Source organism: Bemisia tabaci, chromosome 1 (genome assembly GCF_918797505.1).
Source record: "Bemisia tabaci chromosome 1, PGI_BMITA_v3".
NCBI classification, from domain to species: Eukaryota; Metazoa; Arthropoda; class Insecta; order Hemiptera; family Aleyrodidae; genus Bemisia; species Bemisia tabaci.
The window spans coordinates 17902906-17930402 of NC_092793.1; the positions used below are offsets into that span (position 1 = coordinate 17902906).

The 27497-nt window shown below is 39.0% G+C and overlaps 2 protein-coding genes across 2 annotated transcripts in view; one reads left to right on the plus strand and one right to left on the minus strand.

Annotated features, from left to right (window-relative positions):
• The window catches only part of LOC109034055 (A disintegrin and metalloproteinase with thrombospondin motifs adt-1), a 57181-nt gene extending 35702 nt beyond the window's left edge, over positions 1 to 21479 (plus strand). The window contains exons 5-18 of the mRNA XM_019046983.2: positions 996 to 1257; positions 2009 to 2114; positions 2947 to 3081; positions 4012 to 4118; positions 8241 to 8383; positions 9409 to 9614; positions 11840 to 11906; positions 12650 to 12764; positions 15643 to 15779; positions 16319 to 16567; positions 17486 to 17597; positions 18079 to 18236; positions 19926 to 20079; positions 21245 to 21479. Of these exons, the coding sequence (XP_018902528.2) occupies positions 996 to 1257; positions 2009 to 2114; positions 2947 to 3081; positions 4012 to 4118; positions 8241 to 8383; positions 9409 to 9614; positions 11840 to 11906; positions 12650 to 12764; positions 15643 to 15779; positions 16319 to 16567; positions 17486 to 17597; positions 18079 to 18236; positions 19926 to 20079; positions 21245 to 21381 (2088 nt within the window). The 3' untranslated portion in view covers positions 21382 to 21479. The remainder of the gene's footprint in view (positions 1 to 995; positions 1258 to 2008; positions 2115 to 2946; positions 3082 to 4011; positions 4119 to 8240; positions 8384 to 9408; positions 9615 to 11839; positions 11907 to 12649; positions 12765 to 15642; positions 15780 to 16318; positions 16568 to 17485; positions 17598 to 18078; positions 18237 to 19925; positions 20080 to 21244) is intronic.
• On the minus strand, positions 20025 to 27381 carry LOC109034056 (general transcription factor 3C polypeptide 3). Its single transcript, XM_019046985.2, has 2 exons — positions 27172 to 27381; positions 20025 to 25736 (listed from the first exon to the last, which is right to left on the minus strand). The coding sequence occupies exon 2, from the start codon at positions 25721 to 25723 to the stop codon at positions 23060 to 23062; it is 2664 nt and encodes an 887-aa protein (XP_018902530.1). The 5' UTR covers positions 25724 to 25736; positions 27172 to 27381; the 3' UTR covers positions 20025 to 23059.
• Positions 27382 to 27497: the final 116 nt, after the last annotated feature.

The window sequence follows — 27497 nt, forward strand, 5'->3', positions numbered from 1 at the left end:
AAAAAAAAAATAATATAATCGGAGGTCAACGCTATTTTTCACCTACTAGTCGGTGAGCGTTATGTTGAGCATAAGATTTGCCAAATGAAGGCGGATGAATGTTGAGGGGAATATTGGTCCCGGTAAAGATGCAGCTTTGTCACCGGTATCGAAGTAATTCTGAATACACGGGTAAGTAAAAACGTGGGACCTGTCATTCGTCTCATACATTGTAATAAGCGACTCTTTTTTGACATAAAATCTGTGAGATTAATATTGAAGGTAAAACCGCAAAAATACGCATCGAAATGCGTATTTTGTTGCTGTGTTTTCAAATTTCCACGCCTTTTTTATTTTTTAAAAGAAAATCGAATTAACATCCTGGCTTGGAAAAAAAAAAAAATTCACAGAATATTCTTTACATAGAGAAGGAGAATCACTGACCTTTTCAAGCAATGACGTTAAGTACCTTTCCACGTGGGAAATAAAGTATGATAAGAAATTTGCAATGCTGCAAACCGAGATAAGCATTTCTGCAGTTTCACCATCGATATGCACTTTTGAACTTAGAGTATCGATATTCTCGAAAGAGCGGCGCCTTGTCGAAGCCTTACAAGGTTTCCCTCTGCCACATGATGCGATTGCCAAACATTAAGTCAGATCGAGTGTTACTTCCTCTCATTGCTTTCATATAATTGATACCTTCACCACCGGCATTCAAATGAGTACCTCTCTTGTGGCTTTGCTACGGCACGTTATAAGAAAATGCTCAACGCTTGCCACACAAATATTCAATAAAACTTGCTTAATCAGGTATGTTGGGGTAAACTTTGAATCGTGTTCACCGCTACTAATTGTGAGGCTCATTGATCAGCATCATATTGTTTTACTCTACGCAAAGCTCTCTTTTTGGTTCTAAGACATTTAAATGATCTTAACCAAGGGACTTGATTTTAGGTTCTTACATTATACATTTTCAGTGTCTTTAAATTTTATTTGATATATTTCTTTCAAAGGTTCAACTTTTATACCACGATTCATCACTAGGTTGGCCTGTGAATTTTGTGATGAAACGGCTCGAAATATTGTACGCAGACCCAGCAGGCTTAGTTAGATCTCATGATATAGACACTTACTTGGGAAACTTCTGCGCCTGGCAAAAAAGTGAAAACCCGGTCGGGGACGCTGATCCCTTGCACTGGGATCACGCACTTATTCTAACAGGCTTAGATCTTTACGTGCTCAGCAAAAATGGGAAGCTCAGCAGTCAAGTTGTTGGTAAGTAAATATATGTAGATAGCTAATTTGTTCCTCCCTTTGTAGGGGTTCCTCACTACTATGTCGTTGATTAGATTGATCTGCTAGTCGATCGATCAATAGATGATTTCTGGATTTTGGAATATTGCTTAGATATTTCCACGCACCACATTACATTAAAGTACAATGGAAATCGGATACAACGACCCTCTAGGGACCGGCCTGATTTGGTCGTTATATCCGATTGTCGTTATAAACCCATAAACAAATACACTGAGTCAATGGGAAGTCAATCGCGGGTACGACCAGATCGCTCGTCGTCATGACCGACAGGTCGTTATAAGCGATGTCGTAATATCCGATTTTCACTGTATATCAGGTACGCAAATTTGACCGAGCAGTACTCAGCGCAATAACTCGAAAAGTACGTACCGAGTGGGTAACGCGAAACGTTTTGCCTTTCAATTTGTGATATTCACTTGCGAGATACTTTTAAGGGAGCCGGCTGTGCCTATCCCGCAATGTAAAAATCAAACCACTTCATGTACCTTTTTTTCCAGGATCTACTGGATGGATATTCAATTTTTTTGCCTGATCCTTGGAACATCTTCCTTTATTTGACATGTAATTTTTTTGATTCATTGAAAATTCGAGGTTTAATAGATTTTTTTTAATTTTTAATTTTTTTTTCATTACGTTTTTAACATTAAAAAGAGTAAATAACTATACGTAAATAGGACTTCCTCAATTCTAAATTCTAAATGAATCTCAGGTCTCGCCCCGGTCGCTGGAATGTGCACATTGACAAGCAGCTGCACGGTGAACGAAGGAAGGCATTTTGAGAGCGTCTACGTTGTGGCCCATGAGATCGGTCATAAGTGAGTTCTTCTTACCTAGTTTTTCTCATGCGCCTCTTCTCATTTAAGTTTTCAGCGAAATATTCTGATGACAAACTTTCACTTGGCGAGCGCCCCCTCTTTCTTCGTCCTCCTCGTTAATTACTGGAGACAAGGATGAAGAGGAAAAACAAAGATGCAATATAAGTGAACAATGACGTCGTATTCATAGATGTCATCCTGACGTTTTGTTTTTCTTTCTGTTTTATGTTTTGGTTGCCTGAGTTGAGTGACTTATTTAACACTTTGAGCTGGCCGCTGGGTACAATTAAACAAGACCAATCTTGATGTTTGATTAAACGCAACGAAAATGATTACTCCAAAGATACGCTAATCCCGATAATGATGTCTCCAAGGCCCCACATGGGGCCCGGGGGAGGGGGGCTCCACGGGTCTGAGGAAGAGCCGAAGAAGGCTAGGCAATTGGGCATGCTTTGGAAAATGGGGGGGGGGGGGGTTCGAATCAAGAGCGTGACTTATCTTTCAACTTTGAAATTATACTTCGATCAAATTTTCGGCTAAATCAGCTCAATATTGTTCTTAAGCTGACTTGTTTTTCAAAATCCCCTCAAAGAGGTTCTCCAGACCCACCCTCTCCGACCCCGTTGCAGCCGAGTGAGCCCCTCTCAGTCCCCTTTTGAAGCTGGTGGGGAGTCCTTCAGATCCCCTTCGATGGGGTGGCTTTCTATGCTTCTTAGAAACCCTCCACCCTCCCCCCCCCCAAAAAAAAAAACAATTCGCAGTTCTACCCATGGATGTTTTAGAATCTTCTCTTGCTGCCCTTGGTTTACGATGATGTTGTTTTTCATTGCAGCTTGGGAATGCGACATGACGGACCGATGGCTAACAACAACTGCGATCCCGGTAGTTATTTAATGTCACCCACCTTAGGTAGCGGGAAGATCACATGGTCGACGTGTAGCAGGCACTACTTGCATCATTTTTTACAGTGAGTCATATACGTTCCCTGGTAAAAATTGGTAATAGGAGCTGTGTTTCAAAATACCATAGGAATTCTAATAGCCGGTTATAGAAAGCGTTAGATAATCATGTAGCTAGCTGTAGAAAGCGAAGAAAACCATATGGCCGGGCTATGCGAAGCGATAACAAATTATACAGCCGGGGTATGCAGTTTATCGCCTGGCTGAAAATTGAATGCCATCGGCTATGAAAGGCTATAAGAAATTGCATAGCCGGCCGTAGAAGCTATAGGAAATCTTACAGCCGGCTGTAGGTCTGCATTATTTGGGAACACAGATCCTACTGCCAATTTTTATCAGGGTTTCGCCTTTGAAAGTTACGACTATATTGATATCATTGAAGACATGCAGCAAAACCGATTTTTGCTTCTCTTGAAAAATGTAAAAAAGGCACGAAAGAGCCACAAAACAAGGTCTACCCTGAATAAAAACGTTACATAAGTTTTCAAAATCTTCATGGAGCTATTAGGTACATGCCTTAGGGTGTTCCGGTTAGTACTCCATCTCATAATAAAATTTCACGAGAAGTACGATGCCACTATGGGTGTTCCCTGAAAAAACTCTCAAGCTCAAAATAACCATTAAAGCTGAGGCTGTAATGGAGGGAATCTCCCGCGATATGAGAAAGTTTACCTCTATATCCAGTCAAACTTTTTGTGCCCGATAAAATAAGATGCTCACAATGAGAAGTTCGGATATTGACTCCTGAATGATATATCCACGAGGATTTTTAACACAGATCAAATAAGATAGATTATACAGACAAATTCATTCGTATTTGTGCTGTTTGACCAATGATAATTGTAAACATTTATATCAGGAGCTGATTTTCAGACTACTCCCCCTACTTTCATAGGAAGTGTTTAGTTATTAATTTGTAGTTGCTTTTTTGCCCACAGGAGTCCACAGTCACATTGTCTGATGGATCAAAGTAGCAAAATCGAGCAACTAGATCATAGTGGTAATGGAGCTTTGCCAGGAGAGCGATTCGATGCTCATCAGCAGTGTGAGTGATATGACATTAACCTCCATAAACTAATGTTATAAAATCTAAAAAAGGGTATTTTAATAGGTACAGTACATCGATAGAGGGCTGTTAAATTCTATTATATCCTAATATATTTTACACGTACTTTTGGCATGTGAAAAGAAAAAGGTATCTTGGAAAATATTGTACTATTAGCTGTTTTCTTTCCTTAAAGTTTGGCATTGCTACTGATTGGACGTATTTACGCTAATTAGAACAATATGAACAGGGTTATTTAGCGAGAGACATAATTATTTTTAGCATAATTACATTAAATGGGAGCTATTGCATGCCACAGGCAGTCAGGGCCAGATTTAGGGGGTGGCCACATGGACCGCGGCCCATAGCGGCAAATTTTGCAATTTTTTAAATTTAGGTAAAAAAAATCGGATTCAGATAAAAAAAATCAAAAACGAGAAAAGGCGACAAAATCTCTCATTTCCTGAGAGTGTAGTAATTTCTAATTTTGTCGTCTTTCTACAAGAGACAACACCTTTAATTAGTCGAGTTAAGAAAGAAACCAAACACGCAATTTGACATGGAATGGCGCGGCCCAGAGAGCAATGATGACGGGGACTTGAGATGAAAAGGAGAGGCCCTCGGCACGGCGGTCGGCGTGAAACATGGCGCCTACAAGACTGTAGGAATACTTCACACATTGCGTCAAACAAAGTGCGTTCTGCAGCGGTCGGCGGGAAACGCATAGCGCCTACAGGACTGTAGGAATACTTCACGCGTTGCGCCGAACACACTGCACACTGCAGTCAGCGCGGCGCGGCGCGGCGCGCGGCGGCGGAAGTTAAAATTATTAAACCACATTTCTGTTTGTTCTCTCATAATTTTTTCGTACATACATATACATATAAGTCGCTTTACAGCACTCCCTCGCGCTCTACGACTCCTAACCTCCACTGCTCTCTTTCAAACCACAAATCTTGGGGGATTGAGCACCTTAACATTTCCGCTTCAATCCCTTCCCTCCAACCTTTCATTGGGCGCCCTCTGCGGCTTCTCCCAGGAGGAATCCAATCAAGGACCTTCTTCGGCAACCTGTCTCCTGCCATTCTCTGGACATGACCATACCAAATGAGTTGTTTTGTCATAATATCATGCACGATGGTCTGCTTGTCATCCATGATCTCCCGTACCGTCTCATTCCTGACGCGATCCTTTCTGGAAATACCAGCGGATCTGCGCCAAAAGTCCATCTCTGTTGCCTCTAAAACCTCCGATTTTTTGGTTCAATTCTTATAAATGGAGAGCCTTGTCCACACAGAGATAGGTTTACGGATCCTAACTTTCGAGCAAAGTTCCGTGAACTTTTGCTCGTAGTGTTGACAGGGTTTTTGCAAAAAAATGTGTCCAACATAAGTAAACGCGTCTTATGCACCCCTTTTCCTCCGGCACGTTCACTAGATGGTTTTTATTGATGTCTCCAAACGAATGAGAAGGGGACGGCAAAATGAAGGCAGCCCATGGGCGGCAAGTAGGTAAATCTGGCCCTGCAGGCAGTTACAATTTAAGTGCTCTATCTCATGTTAAATTTCACGAGAAGCACTATGAGGCCACTATGGTGTTCCCTGAAAAAACTTCCAAGCTCAAAAAAGCTCCTAAAGCTGAAGCTGTAATGGAGGGAATCTCCCGCGTTATGCGAGAGAATCCACCACTATATCCAGTCGAACTCTCGATGCCAAAGTAAGTAACAAATCCATCGGTATATAGTTGCCATAGCTGAAGCGTTGGAGTCCCCGCTAAAGTGGTCATAATTATGCTAAAGTAAGTATACTGCTCCCCATCTGTGCGCACGGAGAGTTTGACTGGATAGAGGCAGACTATTATATTGCATGAGATTTTCTTCGTTACGTCCTCAACTTATAAACCTTTTTTGAGCTAAGAAGTTTGTTGCAGAGAGAACCAGAGGCACCATCGTGTCTCTTAAGAAATTTTACATGGAATAATGCACTAAATAGCAAATCTCCATGGCAGCTATGACATACAAGAGCCGCTCCATTGTGATTATCAGTACATAAAAATCGCATCAGATGAGTTGGTAGTTATGGGCTTTTTGTTTGCAAAGCGACTGCGCCGCTGTAGTCCAATAGCGATCGAGAATTGACTGCAGGCCGTGCAACTGAATGGGCCCAGATACATAAATCAGTCTGTCCACGCACGCGACTGCACCTGGCAGTTAAAAGTAAATGACTGTCAACATATCTTAGTCCAGGCAAATAAGCCACGAAAAGGGCTATAGCCTGCAAAAATCCCGGGTAGCAATGTTTTCATCGATTCCTATGTAATTTTTGACGCTGAATCCGAATTTCAACTTTGCGCCATTAAATTCGGACCTGAAAGTTGCCAAATTTGGCAAAAATGGCCTAAAATCGGGCTGTTTTCCGGATTTTGGCCTGTAACTTGCCAAAAATTGATCTGACGATGAAATTAGTTATTTTCAGAAATAAAGCTCGTTAAATTTCCTATAAAAAAGTTTCTATACACTTTTTTGCTCAAGGCAAAATCAAGCGCGCTGGCGGGCTCCGAACTTTGTAAAATGTGCGAAAATTTGGTTTTTTGCGGGTTATGGCCTGTGACTCGTCCAAAATTGATGTGACGACAATTTGGTTGTTTTAAAAAAAAAGTTAGTTAAATTTCCATAAAAAAGTTTCTATACACTTTCTTGCTCAAGGCAAAATTAAGCGCGCTGGCGGGCACCGAACTTTGAAAAATGAACGAAAATTGCGTTTTTTCGCGGTTTTTGCAAAAATCCCGGGTAGTTATGCTTTCAGTGATTCCTACGTAATTTTTGACGCTGAATCCGAATTTCAACTTTGCGCCATTAAATTCGGACCGGAAAGTTGCCAAAGTTGGCAAAAATGGCCTAAAATTGGCCTTTTTTCCGGATTATGACCTGTAACTTCCTAAAAATTGATCTGACGATAAAATTAGTTATTTTCAGAAATAAAGCTCGTTAAATTTCCTATAAAAAAGTTCCAATACTTTTTTTTGCTCAATGCAAAATCAAGCGCGCTGGCAGGCTCCGAACTTTGAAAAATGAGCAAAAATTGTGTTTTTCGCGGTTTTTGCCCGATGTCTCCTGTTTTAATCGTCCGACGAGTAATTTCTGGACAAATTAAGTGAAGATGATAAAATTTACACTTAGTGAAATGAATTGATGTAAATAATAAGGATAATCCGACACATTACAGTATGCGCAATTTTCGCACATTTCACAAAGTTCGGAGCCCGCCAGCGCGCTTGATTTTGCCTTGAGCAAAAAAAGTGTATAGGAACTTTTTTATAGGAAATTTAACGAGCTTTATTTCTGAAAATAACTAATTTTATCGTCAGATCAATTTTTGGCAAGTTACAGGCCATAATCCGGAAAAAAGTCCGATTTTAGGCCATTTTTGTCAAATTTGGCAACTTTCCGGTCCGAATTTAATGGCGCAAAGTTGAAATTCGGATTCAGCGTCAAAAATTACATAGAAATCGATGAAAACATTGCTACCCGGGATTTTTGCAGGCTCTTTTCCTTGTTTGCCTGGACTATCTGGCGCGAGCTCGATGTAACTAGAGTACATACCTATGCGGAGAGTACGGACATGCCAGTAATTTTGGAGATTAGGTGATGGAGCTCTATAGGGCTCAAAAGGGCAGCCAATCTATGAATTCAACTTTTATCCAGAGTGATTTATTATGACAATTGTTACAATGCGTTGTTGGTAAAGCACGTACTTGACATAGTTTTTGCATTTTACTTATTTTTTGCGGAAGAACGCTCATGTATGAACATTCTTGCTCATTTTGATTTGATATTGGAATCTGCAGGTAGACAGTGATATTTTTCGATTTCAAAGGTTGGCTCTTCTTTTAGGCCCTAAAAGCTCCATATTTCGATGTGCTCGTACTCTCTTTATACAGGTTCTCTAGGTACCTACATGAAACCATAATTTTGCAGCAGCAGTAGGTATAAGTTGTGAAACTACAATCAGTCCTACTTTCGAAAAACAATATTTGTTTGTTCACCCCAGAAGTTAATAGAGGCACGAGAGTTACCCCTAATACCTAGAGTTAATAAATTCATACGTGTGTGGTTGGTTGCAGGCATGTTGAAATACGGGCGTGGTAGTCGCCATGCTATGAGCCAGCCTTTAGATGACATTTGCCGGGATTTACACTGCAACAGGGATCGCTATACGTGGACCTCTCACCCTGCTCTTGAGGGAACTATTTGCGGACCTAACAAGGTGAGTTATCTCATGCTAACACCCTCACGGTTTAACAGTGAGAGAGGATATTGATTGGAATTAAAGCAAAAAAAAGCGCCGACTCGATCTTTGAAAATTGCTTGAATGTGCACGAGAAGTTGGTTTTCAAATTGCAGAATCTTTTGGTTTCAGTGATGAAAGATAGGACATAGTATGGAAACTTAGGGCAGACGCATAACTATATTCGTTCAGCGTGACATGAAAATTTGTAGATAGAAATGCAGAATGAAATGTTACAGATGACGCGGAAACACGGAGACTTTGAGAGACTTTAACGCAAGAGGAGAAAAGTAAACCATGGAGCCATATCCATAAGAATCCTTGAGATTTCCTAATTTTGCTACTAAATCCAAATCAGCTATGAAGCTTCAAGTGTTTTTTTCGGAGGGATAGCCTTTCGTGCTCCCAGGACGCAGTTTATCGTCATACGGCGAAATTGAAGCCGAACTTCAAGTGGACTGAAAATGCCAATAGGTTTGCGCATTTTCTTTTGGCTCTAACGAAGTTTAATGAGCGAGATATATCATGTATGTTTTTCGAATATAAAACTACTCTTTTCCCCTTGTATTTTTAATAATATTACGCGCCCCCAAAAACCCGTTTCGAGAAACCTCAATCGACCCTCTTACAGACGAGACTCCACTTACGTGAATGTACTACTTATACGGACTTACAACTGGACTTGGAACTCCCCTTCTCCACTCCAGCCCATCTAGCGTCTTAAAAATGATTTTATTAGAATACAGAGGATTTTGCACTGATGTGACAAGGCGGATAAAGAATGGTGGTCGCATTTCGATTTTGGCTGCCATCTTGAAGCACTGTGACGTCAGGTGGGTACGGCTTTTGCCATGCAATTCGAGGTTGAGCCGACTCCCCCGGCCTCGGCCGGCCCATGTACCCGATGTACCCGATACCGTGTGACGTCCGGAGGGTACGAAATGCGACCACCATTCTTTATCTGCCTTGCTGATGTGAGGAGTTTTTTTCGTTGGCTTTTGCAGTGGTGCAGGAGTGGTCGGTGCGTTGTGAGAGGTCAGATGGTGGAGGACATGGGAGTATCGCGGCCGCACGAGGTGATCGACGGCGGATGGAGCGAGTGGTCCGTCTTCTCGGACTGCGCCTCGGCGTGTCTCCACGGCGAGAGTGGCGGATTGCGGACCGGAAGCATTGGCGTCATGGTTTCTGGCAGAAGATGTAACAACCCCAGGTCAGGCTCAAATTTCTTCCCAATACCTCATCTGCGTCGGCACACATTTTGGAGAGTCTACAGTATGGCACACCTGTCGCAGCGGTGTATCGTGTTTCTTGTAAAAAACGTTTCGGCGTTTAGCTGTTCTGCACTTATGCTGCCGTGCTAAGGAAAAACGCCGTATGAACATTCGAGAGTTGCCAAGTTTCCTCCGATAAAACGTTTACTTTTGAGGAAAGCTATGGATATTATTCCTTGAAATTTTCAGGATTTCTCCGTTGCTAAGAGCAACGGAGATGGATTTCTGGAGGAGGTCGGCAGGAATTTTTAGGAGAGATCGGGTCCGTAATGAGAGAATACGTCATATCATGGAAGTCGAAAATGACGTCGTGTTCGACGTCATGACCAAACAGCTTGTCTGGTACGGTCATGTCAAGAGGATGACGGAAGAGAGGCTGCCAAAAAAGATGCTTGATTGAGTTCCTCCTGGGAGGAGACGAAGGGGACGCCCAGTGAGAGGGTGGCGACAGGGGGTATTAAATGAAATGAGGGAGTGTCAACTCCCTGATGACCTGTGGGAAGACCGAGTTTTGTGGCGATTAGGCGTCGCACAGCGCCAAAGAGCGCCATAAAAGCGACTCATGTATGTAATTTTCAGGAACTTTAGATGAAATTGCGAACATAATTATCTGAAAAATTAGAAGAAAAATATTTACTTTTCCCGAAAATTCGTGATTTATCAAAGGATATTTGGCAACGCTTGAAGGTTCATACGGGGTTTTTCTTAGCACGCAGTATGCCTGAGTCGTCGTTTTCCAGACGAAAGAGCGTAACTCCATTCCAAAGTTGCAAAATTGACTCAAATAGTTCGATATTTTACGAGAATGTATGCCTGTTTGATTTTTGTCCAAAATTTTCCTGATTTTTGCATGATATCTGAGCAAAATCAGTGAAATTTCTTGTTAAAATTGCTTAAGATTCTGCTGGTAAAAATGCAATTTCCGAGAGGAAATTTGACAAAAATAAAATTTAGTTACATCCTCTCGTGAGGGAAAAGACGAAGTGAGCGGACTTAATCAGAATCAGTCGAACTGCATCAGACTTTAAAATCATTGCCTACGTTTTTCTTAAGTTTAATTCTTTAATCTAAAACTAAATCTAAAACTAGAGTGTATTCTTCATGATTTAAGAGAATTAAGAGGGAGTTTCAAAAAGGTATGCTGTTGAGGTCTCCGGTAAAGAAGATAATATCCAAAAGGAAATTAGGCAACGCGCCAACTTCAAATTGACGTATTTATGCTAAAAGGAATTATATTACACGCAAACCCTATGCACATAGTTCTTTTTAGCATAAATACGTTCAATTGCAGTTAGGCTGCTTCAAGTTAAAACCGTCCATTTTTTGTTCTTATTTTACTACTTCAAAAACCGTTCAAGACGTTGTCTTGCGTTAAAAATTGAGATCCATATCCGCTTAGTCCCTACTTTCCGACCAGCCCCGAAAACCATGCTTTTAGAGCATCAAACTCTTATCGCCTGTCCGGGAATCGAATCTGAGGCCTAACGATCCAGCGCCTCTACCACTGCATATGTAGAGACTGGAGCTTGAAAAACTATTTAGAATCCGTTGGACTGCATTTTCTGGCTCACTATAAAAACAACAAACAGGGTTATCTAAAAATCACGCACCGCTGGCCATGAGGGGGGTGGCCATTTGAAATTTTTGAGTTGCCCCCCGCCCCTCCTCCCCTTGAGGGGATCAAAAATTGGAAAGTACCTAAAAAGTTTCCCCCTCAGTATGAAGAAATACGTTTTACACCGCAAATCGATATCATAATTAGAACTAAAGTTATGGCCAGTGGTGCGTGACTTTTGAATAACCCTGTATGTGCACTTGGTTTCCCCATGCAGATAGATGTTTTTACTTATGAGCCAATAATTGTAGCACCTTACTGCAAAATGAAGTCTATAGTTATTCTCTCGGTATCTTGGTCTCTTATATTATCGTGGTCATGAGCCAATAATTGTAGCACCTTACTGCAAAATGAAGTCCAGTTATTCTCTCGGTATCTTGGTCTCTTATATATTATCGTGGTCATAAGCCAATCTCCTTTTTCTATTCTGTACTGCAAAAATACACTTTTACCGCACCCCCATCATTTTGACGCATCTATAGGAAATGGAAAGCCTTCTTGGCGGCTAGCCTCTGAGCCTATAACTTAAGCAAATTGTTCTTATTTCAGACCCGAAAATGGCGGAGAAGCTTGCCAGGGGAGTGATAAAAAATATAAGACTTGTGAAGCCGAGCAGGTAAGCATGTTCTCTCCTTATCAATATACATGGATATCTCTAAACCCCTGAACATTCTTAAAACCTGGGTGATGAGCTTGTTTAGTAATTTTTAATTGTTGCATTTTTGAAAAGTAGAGTGCGGTTAATTCATGGGAATATTTTCGGACACCGAGAAAAAAGTGATGTTGATTTAACATTCTGGATGTAAAAAACATTTGCAAGAACTTATTATAAAATGCTAAATCAACTTCTGCACCAGTTACTTTAGCAATGCCAAGATGTAAAACTAACTGTTGTGGCTGGTAATTCAGCATTTCAAAGTTCTCGCACACTTTTTTTACCTCCAGAATGATAAATCAACTTTCGATGGATTTTTGGGATGATATTAAACCACAAAAAACGAGTTCAAAACTGAGCTCAAATATTAACACTCATTGCGCCACCGAGCTACCTACAATGTTTTAGGAGTTAAATTAAATTTTTGCATGCGTATCATAAGCTGCCACTGCTTTGCGGCTTGCGAGTTCGAAATAAGACCCCCCCCCCCCTCAATTTTTAGGCGCCAAAGCATGAATTTTAGGCACATTTGGTGCCTGGAGAAGGCACTGGTTGCCACTTCTCGATTTGCTGAACCTGATTTCCGTGCGATTTTACCTTTTAAAAGTTCACTCAGTTGGCTGTATCTCTTAAGTGCAACAGACCCGTTGAATCGTTTTGGTTTCATTACCTTCATGTTCGCTGATTAAATCTGTTTACGATAGTGCAGTCATGTAGCTCGAACAACCGTGCAAGATTTTGCTGATCAAATTTGCTCACGGGCAAAGGAGGTGGACTCAGAACTGATCGGCACTGGAATACAGAGGACAAGCTCAGATGGTAAGCAGCAATAACTGTTTTGATGACTAACTTACTGACGGTGTTGACGTTTAGAAAAATTATACCCATTTCTGGGCGGGTTTGAATATATTACACTGCATTAAAAACTATTAAAAAGAAAGATTCATGAAAAACGCAGGTGGCTGAAGAAAATACACGCTTGAAAATAGTATCATTTCCGTACTGCAAAATGTTGTCTGACTGGAGAAACGCATTTTTCGACTTTCCCTGGTAAAAATTGGCAGTAGAATCTGTGTTCCAAAATACCATAGACTACAGCCGGCTGTAAGATTTCCAATAGCTTCTATAGCCGGCAACACAATTTCTTATAGCCTTTTATAGCCGATAGCGACTCAGCAACAGCCTGGCGATAAAGTGTATGCTAAACGTTACTAATTACGGATGCGAGGACTTAGTGAGTTTTTGGACCACTGCTCTCTTTTTGGGCCGTAGTATCTTGATTTATTTTGCTAGGAAAGCTCCGTACTTTTGATGGATGCCTGCCATTCCTAATATGTTGGAGAGCCTTCAATTTCGTATGATACTGTGCAATACCTCTGGTGTGAAATAGTTGCTTCAAGCGCCGTGGTACGCTGCGGCGCGGCGCGGCGGGCGGGCAGCCAGCGCGGAACGCGCATTGGCGCCTACAAACCTAACAGGGATACTTCACGCATTGCGCAATGCGTGAAGTATCCCTGTTAGGTTTGTAGGCGCCAGTGCGCCGCTGCTCCGCTTTGTGTTTGATATTTAATCTCGTGGAGTCAGCGTTTTTCAACTCATGACTTCGAAATGTTTGCACACTCTGTATGGATTATTCTCATTTTAATTGATGAAAAAAAATATGTAGTAAAGGAAAATATAATGTGCGTTTTGTAAATATTAAGGTGATTCCGTACAAACTTAAGAATTTACAAAGCACATGAATTTCTACACAATTTCTTATAGCCTTTTATAGCCGATGGCGAAAAAGCAACAGCCAGGCGATAAAGTGTAAAGCCCGGCGATAGGAACTATAGCCCGGCTGTATAATTTTTTATCGCTTCATGTAGCCCGGCCGTATGATTTTTTTCCACTTTCTACAGCCAGCTATATGATTTTCTATCGCCTTCTTCAGTCGGCTATAAGAACTCCTATGGTATTTTGAAACGCAGCTCCTACCGCCAATTTTTACCAGGGTTAACAATCGATATGATACAAAATGTAGGTGATTTTAGAAAGTCAATATGGAATTTAAATACGGTATCTTGTGTTTTTTATATAACCTACGTTGGCAGTCATTAGAAAATTCAGTGCGAAGAAACGGATTCATTTTGTCCCATTGATTACGATTTGCCCTTGAAAAATTATGCTCACAACTGAATTACAGCGAAACATACTCTGTTTCCCCAACAAAACATGATTCCTCCACGTCAAGTGGTACTATTTAATTAAAAAAGAAATTTTTAGAAGTTCTTGTCTGTGATCCAACTGACACAATATGTAAGTGAAGCGCTGAGTCCGAAAATGACCTCCGTTATGCTGAGTCAGGTCGATTTTCCCCGGAAAAATCAGGATTTTCCTTAAAAATCGAGCTTTTCCGGTGAAAAATTAATTTTCCGGAAAATCTGTGCATGATGGAGGAAAGATAAGGTCATTTTCGGATTCAGCAGCTAAAATTACATGGGGAACCATATATAGCATGCCCATTGAAGTTTCCCTTCTGTTCCAAATATCGAGGTTTTTCCGGACAAGTGCCCCTTTCCGCCCATGTAACGCATGTAATACCAGTCCGATTGATTTGCGTCGGAAAGGAGGGAAAATATTTTTTCTCAGGCGACAGGTGGAGTTGACTCCACTAAATTATTGCCACTGCAGCCGAAAATGACCCTCGTTTTCTTCCAAAATCTATCAATTTTTTTAAAAATCGATTTTTCGGGAAAAAATGCACCTTTTTAACTCAAAAACGTTTAAAAACATCCCCTCTTTTCGGAATCTGGATTTTCCAAAGGTTCTGAAAGGAAACGAGTGGTCATTTTCGGCTTGCAGTGGCAATAATTTAGTGGAGTCAACTCCACCTGTCGCCTGAGAAAAAGATATTTTCCTCTCGTCCGACGCAAATCAATCGGACTGGTATTACAATGCGTTACATGGGCGGAAAGGGGCACTTGTCCGGAAAAACCTCGATATTTGGAACAGAAGGGAAACTTCAATGGGCATGCTATATATGGTTCCCCATGTAATTTTAGCTGCTGAATCCGAAAATGACCTTATCTTTCCTCCATCATGCACAGATTTTCCGGAAAATTAATTTTTCACCGGAAAAGCTCGATTTTTAAGGAAAATCCTGATTTTTCCGGGGAAAATCGACCTGACTCAGCATAACGGAGGTCATTTTCGGACTCAGCGCTAAAAAGTACCCTAGTACAATCACATTTGAACCCGTGTTGACCAGGGTTACTTAAGATCTCTGGTCACTACCAAAATAGCGTAGTTTATAAAGGGTGTATTTATAGTGGATCGGTGAGGGAGGGGGGTTGGGGGGGCTGGGGGGCTTAAGGTGGAGGATGGGGTACATTTTAGGTTATGTACTGCCTATTTATGAATAAATTGACCGATTAGAACTCTCAGTAAGGCCTGGGAAAATTTGCCAAAATTGACGAAAAAATGCGAAACTTAGCCAAATTTGGCAACTTTAAAGGCCCGTCGCAACCTCTAATTGTTGACCAAATTCAAAACTGTTCTACAACGTTTGTTTTTACACTATTAGGAACGTTTTGGCGGGGTCCCTTGTCAATTTCAAAATTCAACCTCTTTAATTTCTCGTATAAGCCGCACCCTAGTGAAACAGTTGAAAAAGCTCGAATGTAGTTAATAGGTTATGAATAAATATCGATTTCAGCCGAAGAAGTCTGCACTGTGTGGTGTTACAAGCGTAACGGAGGATACAAAAGCAGGGGCTGGACATTTCCGGATGGTACAGCATGTTACATGCGCCGATCTTCAAAGTCTATGTACTGCATCAGCGGCGTTTGTCGTGTAAGTATTAAAAGCTCAATGTGGCAATACGTTGATTCTTAAGGCTTCCGATAGTATAATAAGCGCTAGGACACTTATATTCTTAAGAAAATATTTTCAAGCAAGCATCACAGAATTCCAAATTCTTGACAATTCTCTCCAAAAAAAAGGTGCTATCCTTTTAAATTACACGAATGTAATGAAGTAAGTATTTTCTCAACAATTATGTAGATCGACTTAGGGACTGACTACACTTCATCTCTGTATTTAAAGTATTTTTTCGCTGCTCAGAAATTCTTATACTTACAGACTCATATGTTAGCTATTTAAGTATGATAAACCGCGCGCAGAGGCGGGTCCAGCAATTTGGCGACACTGGATTTAATTTCACTTAAAAATACCCAATAAGGGTTTCCTTCAACAAATTTCAACAATCTTTTTAAGAGTTGTCTCTTTTAACCCGTATACTTCAAACTTGTTTAAACAGTCATTGCTCCTAAGAAAGCTCTCAAATTATCTACAATCCTCTGACCAAGGAAACGTTCGATTTGTAATTTTAGGAATTCCTGTGCGACAAGTTCGCGACAGAAAACTCCGTCTACTTGCATTCACCAGAATTATGTGTTCAACGGCAACACTTGATCTCACGAGACAAACGAAGAGAAGTGCCGATCGGCTCCTGGGTTCCAACAACTGAGTGTCACTCTAACTGCATGGGCCATGGCTCAGGAATCACTTTAGTAGAGAAAAAAATTTGTAAAATGTGCAATTCTACGATTAATTTACGACTTTGCCGGTACGACGAAACTGTAAGTACTTACAATTTTACCTTTTCTGGTGGTTCACGCATGTAGCTTTTTAAACTAACCCCCCTCCCCCCGGGCCTTTCCTTTCAAAGCCGTTCATGCTCACTCATTTCCTTTACTGTGATTACTCTAATTAAAGCGTAACTGTCCTCATAAAGTCTTGGCACTGTATGAACGAGCACATGTCATTCAGGCGGGGTGCAAAAAATTCTGGAAGCGTGCGAAAATGGGAGGCTGCGCCCTAGAAGAGATTTCAAAAATGGGAGGGTTGGCGCGCATTAGCGTAATAATAGCGTATATTCCTCCAAATTGAGTCAGATATCGCGTATTTCTTGCATAAGCCGCTGTGAAAAGTGTGCATTCTTTGCAAAATGCAATGTGTACGTATAAAGAGAGGAAAAAAGGTCATCGGCAAGAAATTTTTGAAGAAATAGGGGTTTTTAGAATAAGAGAGTCAACTTGAGAGGTGGGAAGACCACGAACTTTCTGCGTACTTGGTGTCATTGGCTACAGAATTGGGATGATTCATTTTCAACGCGATATTGTCGCTAACGTTTCATCATTCTTTGACCGAACGTTTACTTGGATAATATAGAATGCAGATATATTTTTGCCATGGAAACTCCATCCTTGCCCTGGCCCTACGAAATGCTTGAAGAAAAGAAAAGCTAGGAAAGAAACAAATAAAATATGTCTAAGTACTTTTTTTCTTTTCTTCAAAATGTTTGTGTAGTGCCATACCTGCCTAAAAATAACAGGCTTATCTTGGTAACACGCTGGGTTTTGTTCCTTACCTCTCGAAGGTTTCAGAGAGAAAAAATTTGTTTCAGAAGTTCTTTATTATCAACGAATGCCACTACTAATGCAATAAATCTGAAGTGCGGACTCAAATAGGTAAATAAAAGTCGTTTTTTTTTTCAGAAATGCGGGAAAGTTGTGTCAGTTGCTGACCATGCCACAAAAATTTGTACAAAATACAGCGCCAAAGTTAGGAGACTGTCTGGATTAGGTATGCAGATATCAGCAGTATCAGGTGAGCATTTCAAATTGTAACTTACAAGCATTTTGTTTTAAAATTTTGGTAGAACCCTTCTGAATGTTTTGATCGCAATAACTCAATTCTTACAGTTTTGGACTAATGTTTCTTGTCTTTCATGTTTTTTTTTAAATTTTTGGGACGGTCACTCATAAGATAACAAATATTCAATAAAAAAATGATTCCTCAATAGCTGATGACGGATGAGAGCATAAATATCGATGGTTAAAGAGCGAAATCACGTGTCTCCATTGTCCCTTTTTCCATCCTTTTTCCTTAGCACGGCAGAATTTTAGGCGGGTACAAATTGGAGTGATGCCTCTATAACCCTCTTCAAACGTGGTGTATCAAAGCGTGAATATCGAATAAGTAGGAAAACTTAGTTGAACAGTATCGTAAATGAATTCTAACATTTTATAATTTTATACATTCTTTACACATTTTCATAAATGCTAATTTATTTTTACATGTTCAATAGATGATCCCGACAGACCATGCAGGCTTGCATGTCAAGATGAGGCTGTAAAACACAGATTTTATTTAGTTAATGGAGAGGATGGTTGGTTTCCTTTCGGCACCGATTGTAGTTTGGGAAATTCTGCGAGAAAAGCATACTGCATCAGTGGGAAATGCCTGGTAATTCAATTTCCTTTCCAATGTTTGTATATCTCGACCGGCGACCTCAACGGCGAGTCATACGGAATGTGAACTACCGTGCACTACGAGTGCAAAAGAAACCGAGGGCGCCTTCAAATCTGTCGATATGCAACACGCTCCATCATCGAGCAGTGATAGTTGCAATTGGTCAGGCGTTCATATCGAAGACGCGTCCGCTCGTGAGCAATGAGAAACTATCCTTTTACGCTTTCGTTCTCCAAGTTAAGAAACCCTTTTCGTTCTTTTTCCCGCTAAAATGCCTCTTCGTACATTCAAAAGTTCTTAATCACTTGATTTTAGTGAATTTTGACAAAAAAAATTTAACATAAACTTTTAGTTTTTAATGTTGCGTGTGGGAAGTAGCAATTTATTGCAATGTATATGCTACTTGAAAGTGAGATCAAATATTTATTCTCGTAACGTATACTTTTTTAATAATTACGAGCGAGAAATTACCATGTTTTTTACCATGTTTAGGTATCATTGTTCATTACACAGATATTCTTAGAGCAATCATCACCATTCATCGCATCGAATGTTGAGTATTCTTTTTATGGATCTTCATTTACAATATTCCTCTAGGTTTGATTTTACCATGACTTTTCTTTCTCATTTGCGTGATGATACTTTTGTCATACTTTTTGTGATCAAAGGCCGTGTATTGCAGGCACAATGAAAGTCTTTTTTATTTTTTATTTATTTATTTTTATTTGGTTTGAGTGGTGGATTTTAATTTTTACTTAAATCGTAAGATTACGCTTAATTTGACCCCTTTTGGTTTTTTCATTCTTAAGCGGACATTTTTAAGTATTTTATACTGATGGTTGAAAACATGTCTATCAAGAAATGGCCGTTTCTGGACTGTGTTATGTATAGATTTTCGATGGCTTGTCCCAAAAAAAAAACCCCAAAATTATCAAGATTATAAAAACAGAAAGAAAAAAACAATTACAACGACTGAGAAATTAAAATGAACTAAGGTCCTTAGCGACTAATACTGTTTTAACTAACAAAAATTAGTCAGGAATGACCTAGTTATCAATGTTAAAAAGTTCACAGGTTTCTTCAGAAAATGGAAGTAGGTATGCAACATTCAATAAACTGGCTCCGTTTAAATCAAAAGGTACCTAGCGGCGAGTGCGAGGAACCATTCGTACAGTGGCGTGGCGTGCTTTGCGATATATCGATTGATTTGCCATTTAAACCTATGGTAAAGAATCGATTATTAAGGTGTTCGCTGCGAACACCCTGTTTATCGATTCTTTTCCATAGGTTTAAATGGCATAACAATCGATATATCGCAATTCACGCCACGCCACTGCATTCGTAATACATATTGTTGAATGCCTACAATAATGCAATCTACGTATTCCGTTGCTGGAGCACTTTTAAGCCATTAATAACAAAACCACTCCTTCACATGCGAAATCTCGTCGATCCTCTGACGTAAGAGCGTATCTCGATTTCCACGTGAGTCCTGTTCTCCGTATGACTCTATGCTTTTCGGAGCTCACGTAGGAATAAAGGTACGCTCCCACGTCAAAAAAGCGACGATCTGTGGAACACTATTCAGAAATTAACTTGGTGTAACATAATTATTGTACTTATAAGTATAAGTCGCTCGTGTAACCGAGTTACCTGCATAAAAATAACAATTTTTAATTCCAGGAATTCGGAGATGATGGAATGCCATTATTAGAATTGGAGGGTCCTATGCTGAGACTACATCGAGTTAGGAGAGGAACGTATCGCAATCAAACAAGTGAACCTGGTCCAAGATCTCATTTATTCCATCATATCATTTCAGAAATACAGAATTTAGGTACGAAATCATACCTATAAAGTGGGCAAAAGTAATCCACTCTCAAGTTGAAATTACAATTTGGAATGGTTTTGGGTATTTTAGGCACTAAAGACATAATGAATCACCAGAAAGAGTACAAAGTTAAGTGTGTACGACAAAAAATGTTTCCTTGTCGAAAAATTACGTAGCATGCAATGGACGTACGAAACTTTTCGAATTCGACTTTTGAGTGAGAAAATAGCACTTTTTTGTAAATCAATTCACACTTCCCCTCCCAAATAACTAAAGTCTACTAGGGTTAAATCGAGTTCTAGACTAATTTTGAAATGTTTTACCACAAAAGAGGTTTTCTATTAGGCGACTTTTTTGACAAGACTAGAGGTATCATGTATCAGAGAAGGAGGCAAATGGATATGGAAGCAAACTCCAATACTGTCATGCTAAAGAAAAACACCGTATAAACCTCCAAGCGTTGCCAAAGTTCCTTCGATAAAATATGAACTTTCGAAGAAAGTTAAAGTTTTTCTTAGAATTTTTCAGTACTTATATTTCTAATATTTTTTCAGAATTATTCACAAACAGATCAAAATTATCTGAAAAAGAGAAAATATTTATAACTCCCTCAAAAGTAGGCATTTCATAGGAGGAAATTTGGCAATTTCTAAATGTTCATACGACGTTTTTCCTTGGAAAGACAGAATTATTCGCTTAACATGCGAGTTGTTTTCGATGACTTACAATCATTATAATTATTTAACGGGCTAGAGGTTTGAGTTTACTTTCAACAGTGTTTAGTGTTAACTATACACGTTAATTTTTCATTTATGACTTAATTTTTGAAGGTTTCGATGTGCTCTACGTGAAATTTTGGTAAGGAGGAATGCTCTGTAAAATTCTAATCTTCACCCTGTCTTCGTGGTCCATTTCTTAACTTATTACCTAATTTCATTCATAAAAAGTAGAGAAAATTTTTTGTACAGAATGATAAAGACAATGACATTTTAAAAAAAAAAAATTAAAAGAAAAAAATTCGATTCTGCATTCACGGATACAGTGTGACAGCTTTAAAAACAATTGCTTTTTCAATTGGGTTTGTAGATTTTGAATGTACTCTTGGAGCGTTTTTTTAATTTTAGTGATTCAGTTTTATTTTCATTTGATTTTTTTTCTCTTCATATTTCAGGCAAACTAGACCGGAGAAAGAAGCCATTACAATATTCAATCGATTTCAACAACCCTATTGTTGTGAAACACTCCTACCTTCCAACACAGGATGATAGTAACAAAATTGAAGGAATACTAATGAAACTAGTCACATGAATTCTGTAATAACTGCAACTTGTTGGGTAAACAAAAGAATTGACACACAGGGGAAAAAAATTCCTTGATGGATACCTGAGAAATCATGATGAATTTCTGGCTGAAAGTCGAACTTTTATATCGAGAAAGCTAAACCTAACAGCAGGCTAAAATTTCCCCAAAACTTTAAGACAAAACTAGTTTTAAAAAAAAAAAAAAACTACCATCTTCGTATTTATCTTTCTCGACTCAAGTCAAGATTCCGAGACTCAATAAAGTGCGAATTTCAGAGAAATGAAGACAAGATTTTGCTACCTACGAAAAGCTAAAATTACATTCAATGAAGTGCCTTATTGACCTCGGTATCAAATGAAAAATTCTTAAACAAATTTTAAAAAACAAACATTGATTAAGTTACGATGAAATTCAAAAAACTGAAGCCATTTAAAGTAATTGGTAACTGCTAAAACAATATGTGTACACAAGCTATTGTCATTCTATTAATTTTAAGGGTAAAGCCAATTTGGGAAAAAATGAATTTTTTCCAGCGGCTGAATTTTTTATGTGTAACGCCTTCCTAAAAGTTTGTTCAAATTGTTAAGTTCCCAAATCTCTCAGTTCATGTAAAGAGTGCTCAGCTCAATTTTTTTGTATTTTTTTTTTGTATTTTTTTTTTGTATTTTTTTTTTTTTTTTTTTTACTGAGAATTGAATGTGTAAAAATAAATTCAATCACTTGTTATTAGAGTCATTCTTCTTTATAAGTCTCCCAAGGCTTTTAATAGAAAAATCCCTACATTCTCCATTTGCCATTTTTAAAACTTCCTCCTTATACAATGAAGGAGAAAAGCAATTGAGAGGGGTAAGGGGAAACATTGAAACATTAAATTTTTTAGAGATGGGTAATTCCAGGCTAAGTGTTACTTTTTACATTCAAATTTGAGTGGCAGAAGCTTTTTAAAGAAGCAGCCTCTTTCCATAGCATGGTTTGTGCAGCCGCAAGGTTAAAAAAAATCACGTACTTATTAAAGAATTTCCAAGCACTTCTAACGATCTTCTTTGTAATTTTTTTCTGTACACACAGTTTTTTACTTATGTCCTGAGTCTAAGTCAAAAATTTTAGGTTCATTTGAGGGTAGATTGGAAAATTTTTGTGAAAAGGATGTCTTTCTCTACAAACTGCAAAATGTCAAATGCTTTGTAATTTCTTGGAACAGCAATCATTTACTGGGGATATTTGGTGAGGAGAGAAATCCAATACTTTTCAAACATCTCCTAAAAAAAAGCACTTCCAAGGTTTTTAAAATTAATTTCAAAGCAAGCACTTTCGAGGCCGCACAAATCATGCATAGGTACTTTTCCAGTTTCCCTGTCTTCTGATTTTACTTTAAAATGCAAGATGAAGGTTTCTACTTAATTAAACATTTCTTTCCCGCAATGTACGTGCCATTCTTGCCCAATCCCAGAAAACTACAAAGAGGTGGACAATTTAAATACCAGAATATGGTAAACCTAGGTCTAAATTAACCTTTTCATTCCCTTCTGGGCTAAAGAGAGACGCTTTGTCTGCTCTAGATATTTTCCTTCAATGAAAATAATTACTCATTTATTCCTATCTCTTGTGGGTCAGTAGAAGAAATAAATTTGTCATGTTTTAAATGAAATGAGACCAAATTTTATCACTTATGATTTAAGGAATTTTATATAATCACATACTCTTCAAGTAACGATGTGGCAATATCAATTTCACCAGATTCCATGTAAATCAAATGTAGATTATATGCAATCTCTCTCTTCAAGTCAAACATTTCAGAGTCAATAACAGGTTTGCTCTTGAGAGCTATATTGTAATGATACGCAGCATGGTGGAGTAGACTTACTTGATGAAAAGCGCGTCCCATATTATAATGGATTTCTTGAGCACAATCATCACCTCTGTTCTCAATGTATTTCGAGAAGAATGCAATGCCTTGTGAGAACAACAAATGCTTACTTGAATATTTTTGGCACACCAGCTGAATAAAACATAGAGCAGTAAGAAACGCGAGAAAAGCATTTTCAGGATGCTTTTGGTATAATAATGCAAAATCATTTAGAGCAAATTTGTGTGCAATGTGAGATATTAAGCAGCAATTTGCTTTTAAATGTATGATATAATAATTGCTTTGCAACCTCGATGTGAGTCGGGTCAAATATTTATAGACTCGCTGATGATCGATATAATCAAAGAGTATTGCCATGAGATTCCATGCCCTTGTGTTTTCAAAATTGGTTTCTGTCAATAATGCCCTGCCAAAGTCAAAACCAGCTGAACCGTCTTGGCAAAAAAAACAACTTATAAACGCAAAGAAGTTCAAGTCTGTGATGCTGCCAAATTTACGAGATGTTAAAGCAGAAAATGTTAGCCTCTGAAGTTTATGATACTTTTTCCTTCTTATGAATAGATTACAAAGATCAAGGAAGAGTTCATATTCTTGTTGAATAGTCGGAGTTTCATCAGTTTCATGGAAAACTGGACCATCATCATCATCAATCACTTCATTTCTCAATTTTCTAATTTTTGTTATGGCCTCTATGCGATTCTTTGCCGACCTCAGGTGAGCCAAGGCTCCCTTTTCATCTAAATTTCTAATTTTTCCAAGATGTCTGTACAAAATTAATTCTGCAAGATTCACAAATTCATCTTCTTTATTTTCATCACCTTTGATTAACATGCACTTTTCATAGACGAGCTTCAAATCGACTCCGGTCTCATAGTTACTGAAACTTAGAACTTTCAGAGCATATTCTTTCTCTCCAACTTTTGTCAATAAGTCTGCTAATGCAAGTCGGGCATCATTGTGAAGAGGTACCTTTTCCAAGACGATTTCATAGGCCTGAATAGCTTCTCTGTACTTTTCCACAGCAGTTAAACATTCAGCCTTACGAATCCATACGGCAGGAAGGCTATAATTTTTTGACTCTGTTAGAGGATTCAGAAATGTTAATGCCTCCGAATGTAAATTTTCGTTTATGAGAGTCTCAGCAACGTCCAGATACAAATCTCCATCTTTGTTGGGGTCGAATTTTAAGATACATGAGAATATTTGATCAAACAAATGATTGCTTTTCATTAGTATTAGCACGATGACAAGTTTTGCAAGAAAGTCAACCATCATTCCAGTTGGTATACTTAAGCTGACCACAGAAAACGAGTTGTTTTCTTCATCAACATCAGCCACAAATTCCAAGCCGCAATGTTCAACCATAACTTCCAAACATTTAATAAAATCTTTGGTTAAAATTAAGAGCTCCAGGTACAAATTAATATGTTCAAATTTAACAATATTTGAGCAATTTATAATTGCTGACTCTAATGCATTTTTGGCACTTTCATAATCATTCTCTTCCCGAAAATAGTATTCGGCAAGTTTCTTGGAGATCTCCAGATCTTGCTCATATTGATTGCTTTTCCTGGCGATATCTACCATCTTTACAAGACTACGAAAATAGTTTTTTTTATCACCTAAACGGAGTTGAAGATCAGCTCGTTTGGCTAGTAAATCCAGACTTGGATCTTTTTTTAAGGCTTGAGTATAACATGTGGCAGCTTGTTTTATATTTCCTGCTTTCTCCGATTTTTCAGCTAGTTGTAACCAAATCTCAGTATTACTTGGATTCAGGTGAGCCCCAATCAGGGACATTTGCATGGCCTTATCACTGTTTCCGGAATCCTCATAAATGTGTGATAAAGTGAAAAATGGCTCTGATGCTTGTGGATGTAGTCGAATGACTTCAAGACACATTTCGGTTGCTGCTGATATATCCCCTCGTGCGTAACATACGTTTGCTTCACCCATGAGGCCGACTAAAGCTGGTGGTAATTTTTTTGGCACACGATCTCTTTTGGACCTTGATATCCTTTTCTTGGCTGGTGATCCATCAGAGGTTGGTTTCGATACAGTTTTTATGTTTAGATTAGTTGCAACCTCTGAGACAAGAGCTTCATCATCCTCACCCCCTTCTAAATCACCATCGCCCATTTGTTCTGCATACTGAGCAAAATCAATATCTCCCTTTAAAAATCTGTCAATTAACTCACCACTTGGCGGAAGAGTTACTTCTTGTGGAGGATCGTCTGGTAGAGAGGTGTCTTCAGGTGGGTCTTGCAATGGAGAAAAGTCACTGCCTTCGTCACAAGAATCTTCTGGATCTTCTACCTCTCGTTTCAGAAAAATAACATGAGGGGCGGTTAAGGCGGATGATAAGATATTGGCATCTTGGGATCCACTTGATAGAGGGTATGATGTACTAGCATTGCCAGCACTCCCATGAGATGCTGATGGCTGATCAAGTAAGTTTTCTGCTTCTGATACCTCATCCATCACTCGAGCAATTCTGAAAATTAGAAGAAGAAATTCACATGAAAGTTGATTAACAGCATGATTTTGGCCACAAATTATTGTCTCTTTCTTCCCTTCTGGGAACTTCTTAAAGCAGATCAAAAAGTTATTAAAATCTATGCTCAAATGAAAACAGATTGCTCTTCTTAAAAAAGAGTGGATGAACTGCTTTGAAGAATAAGTTATTAGAAACCACTTTCAACTTTTGGAACTTCAATTATTTTACAGGAAGGAAGTAAAATTGATAATGATCAAAATACCTATCACATTTTGCTTTCTGGTGGCAAAAATCTTAATAATACGCAGATTGGGGGTTAAAATAAAAAGTGCATACCTCCATGCTACTTACCCAAATCAACAATCAAATAGATCTGAAAAAGAGATCAGTTTAAAAAATACAGGGCATATCGACGGTGCAAGTCGGCAATCACATAACTCGGTTTGCGACGTTGCAGACTTTCTGTCATACCTACCTTATTTTTTTAAATGGAAAACTACTCAACAACATTCTTTAAAACTACCATGGTTTTTCTTCTCTGTGCAAAGAAAATTCTGCAAAAACTTCAGGGAGTGATGTCAATTTGTTCTCCATTAAAAAAATAACATAGGGGTGGAAAATTTCAGACGCCGCAAACGAGTTATGCGATTGCCAACTAACACCATCAATATAGCTAGTTCCTGGGTTTATTCAGTGCTGCGTACAAAAATGACCTCGTCTAAACCTAGCAATTTTTCACCGAGTAGAGAATTTCCTGGGGAAAGACAGGCTTGTTCAACGCTAGCAGTGAAAAATTCCACTAAAGCTACTATCAAACCAGCAGTCCGACTGTACAATCAATAACATCCATGGGCTAAGTGGGCGGCACAGTCTGTGCACATGCGCATGCTGTCAAACTGTACAGACAGTAATGCTCGCTCATGTGACAACAGCTAGACACAAGTATTGCATGCCTAACAAATTTCCCCTGCTGTTTCTCATTGGCATGTGTTTCCAATCATATGGCATAATCTAATCACAACAGGGGCACCATTTGAGATTTTTGCAGGGCTAGATAACAAGGGGCGAGGGTTTCTTTTCTCCCCAGTGTAGCAGTGGGTAGCAGTAATTATGTTATCAACAAGATCGTTGATTTATCTGACATAATCTTGGATACACACATGTTCCAGACTCCTGCCAATGATTTTCTCTTCATCCTTCCTTTTCTCGTTACTGTCCCAGAAGGTTTTCCCTGGTCAGAGTAGAAAGAGCGGCGCTCAGCTTTTCTCCCCTTCCAATGGCGCCCCTGGTCTTTGAGCAAAAACTATCACATGCAGATGTTATGAAGAGGTTTCACATTCATCAGTGGGCAGAAAAAATTCAAGCATATTTTTCAAGAACGGTGCAGATGTCCATCAAATAGTTGAAGCAAGAGTGTGAACAACATCCCTACCTGACTTGTTATTGATAATTCAAAATCGTTGAGATCAGACGAGTGATTTTAATCCTTGAGGATCTCTTCAAGTTTATCAAACTTCACATGATTCTCAGGACGGAACTAAATTGAGTAAATCTCGAGATTAATTATGAAGAGTTTCATGTTTCGCACCATTCGCACTGATAACATGAGGTAAACATAAACAAGAAAAAAGTGGGGTTATGTTTACGCTAACATGTTGACTGATGAGGCTTTCAATGGCGCCTATAGCTGCATAATTTAAAATAAGCGGCAAACATTTAAATTCAACGGCGGGGAAAAAAAGAGCGCAAAAAAGTTAA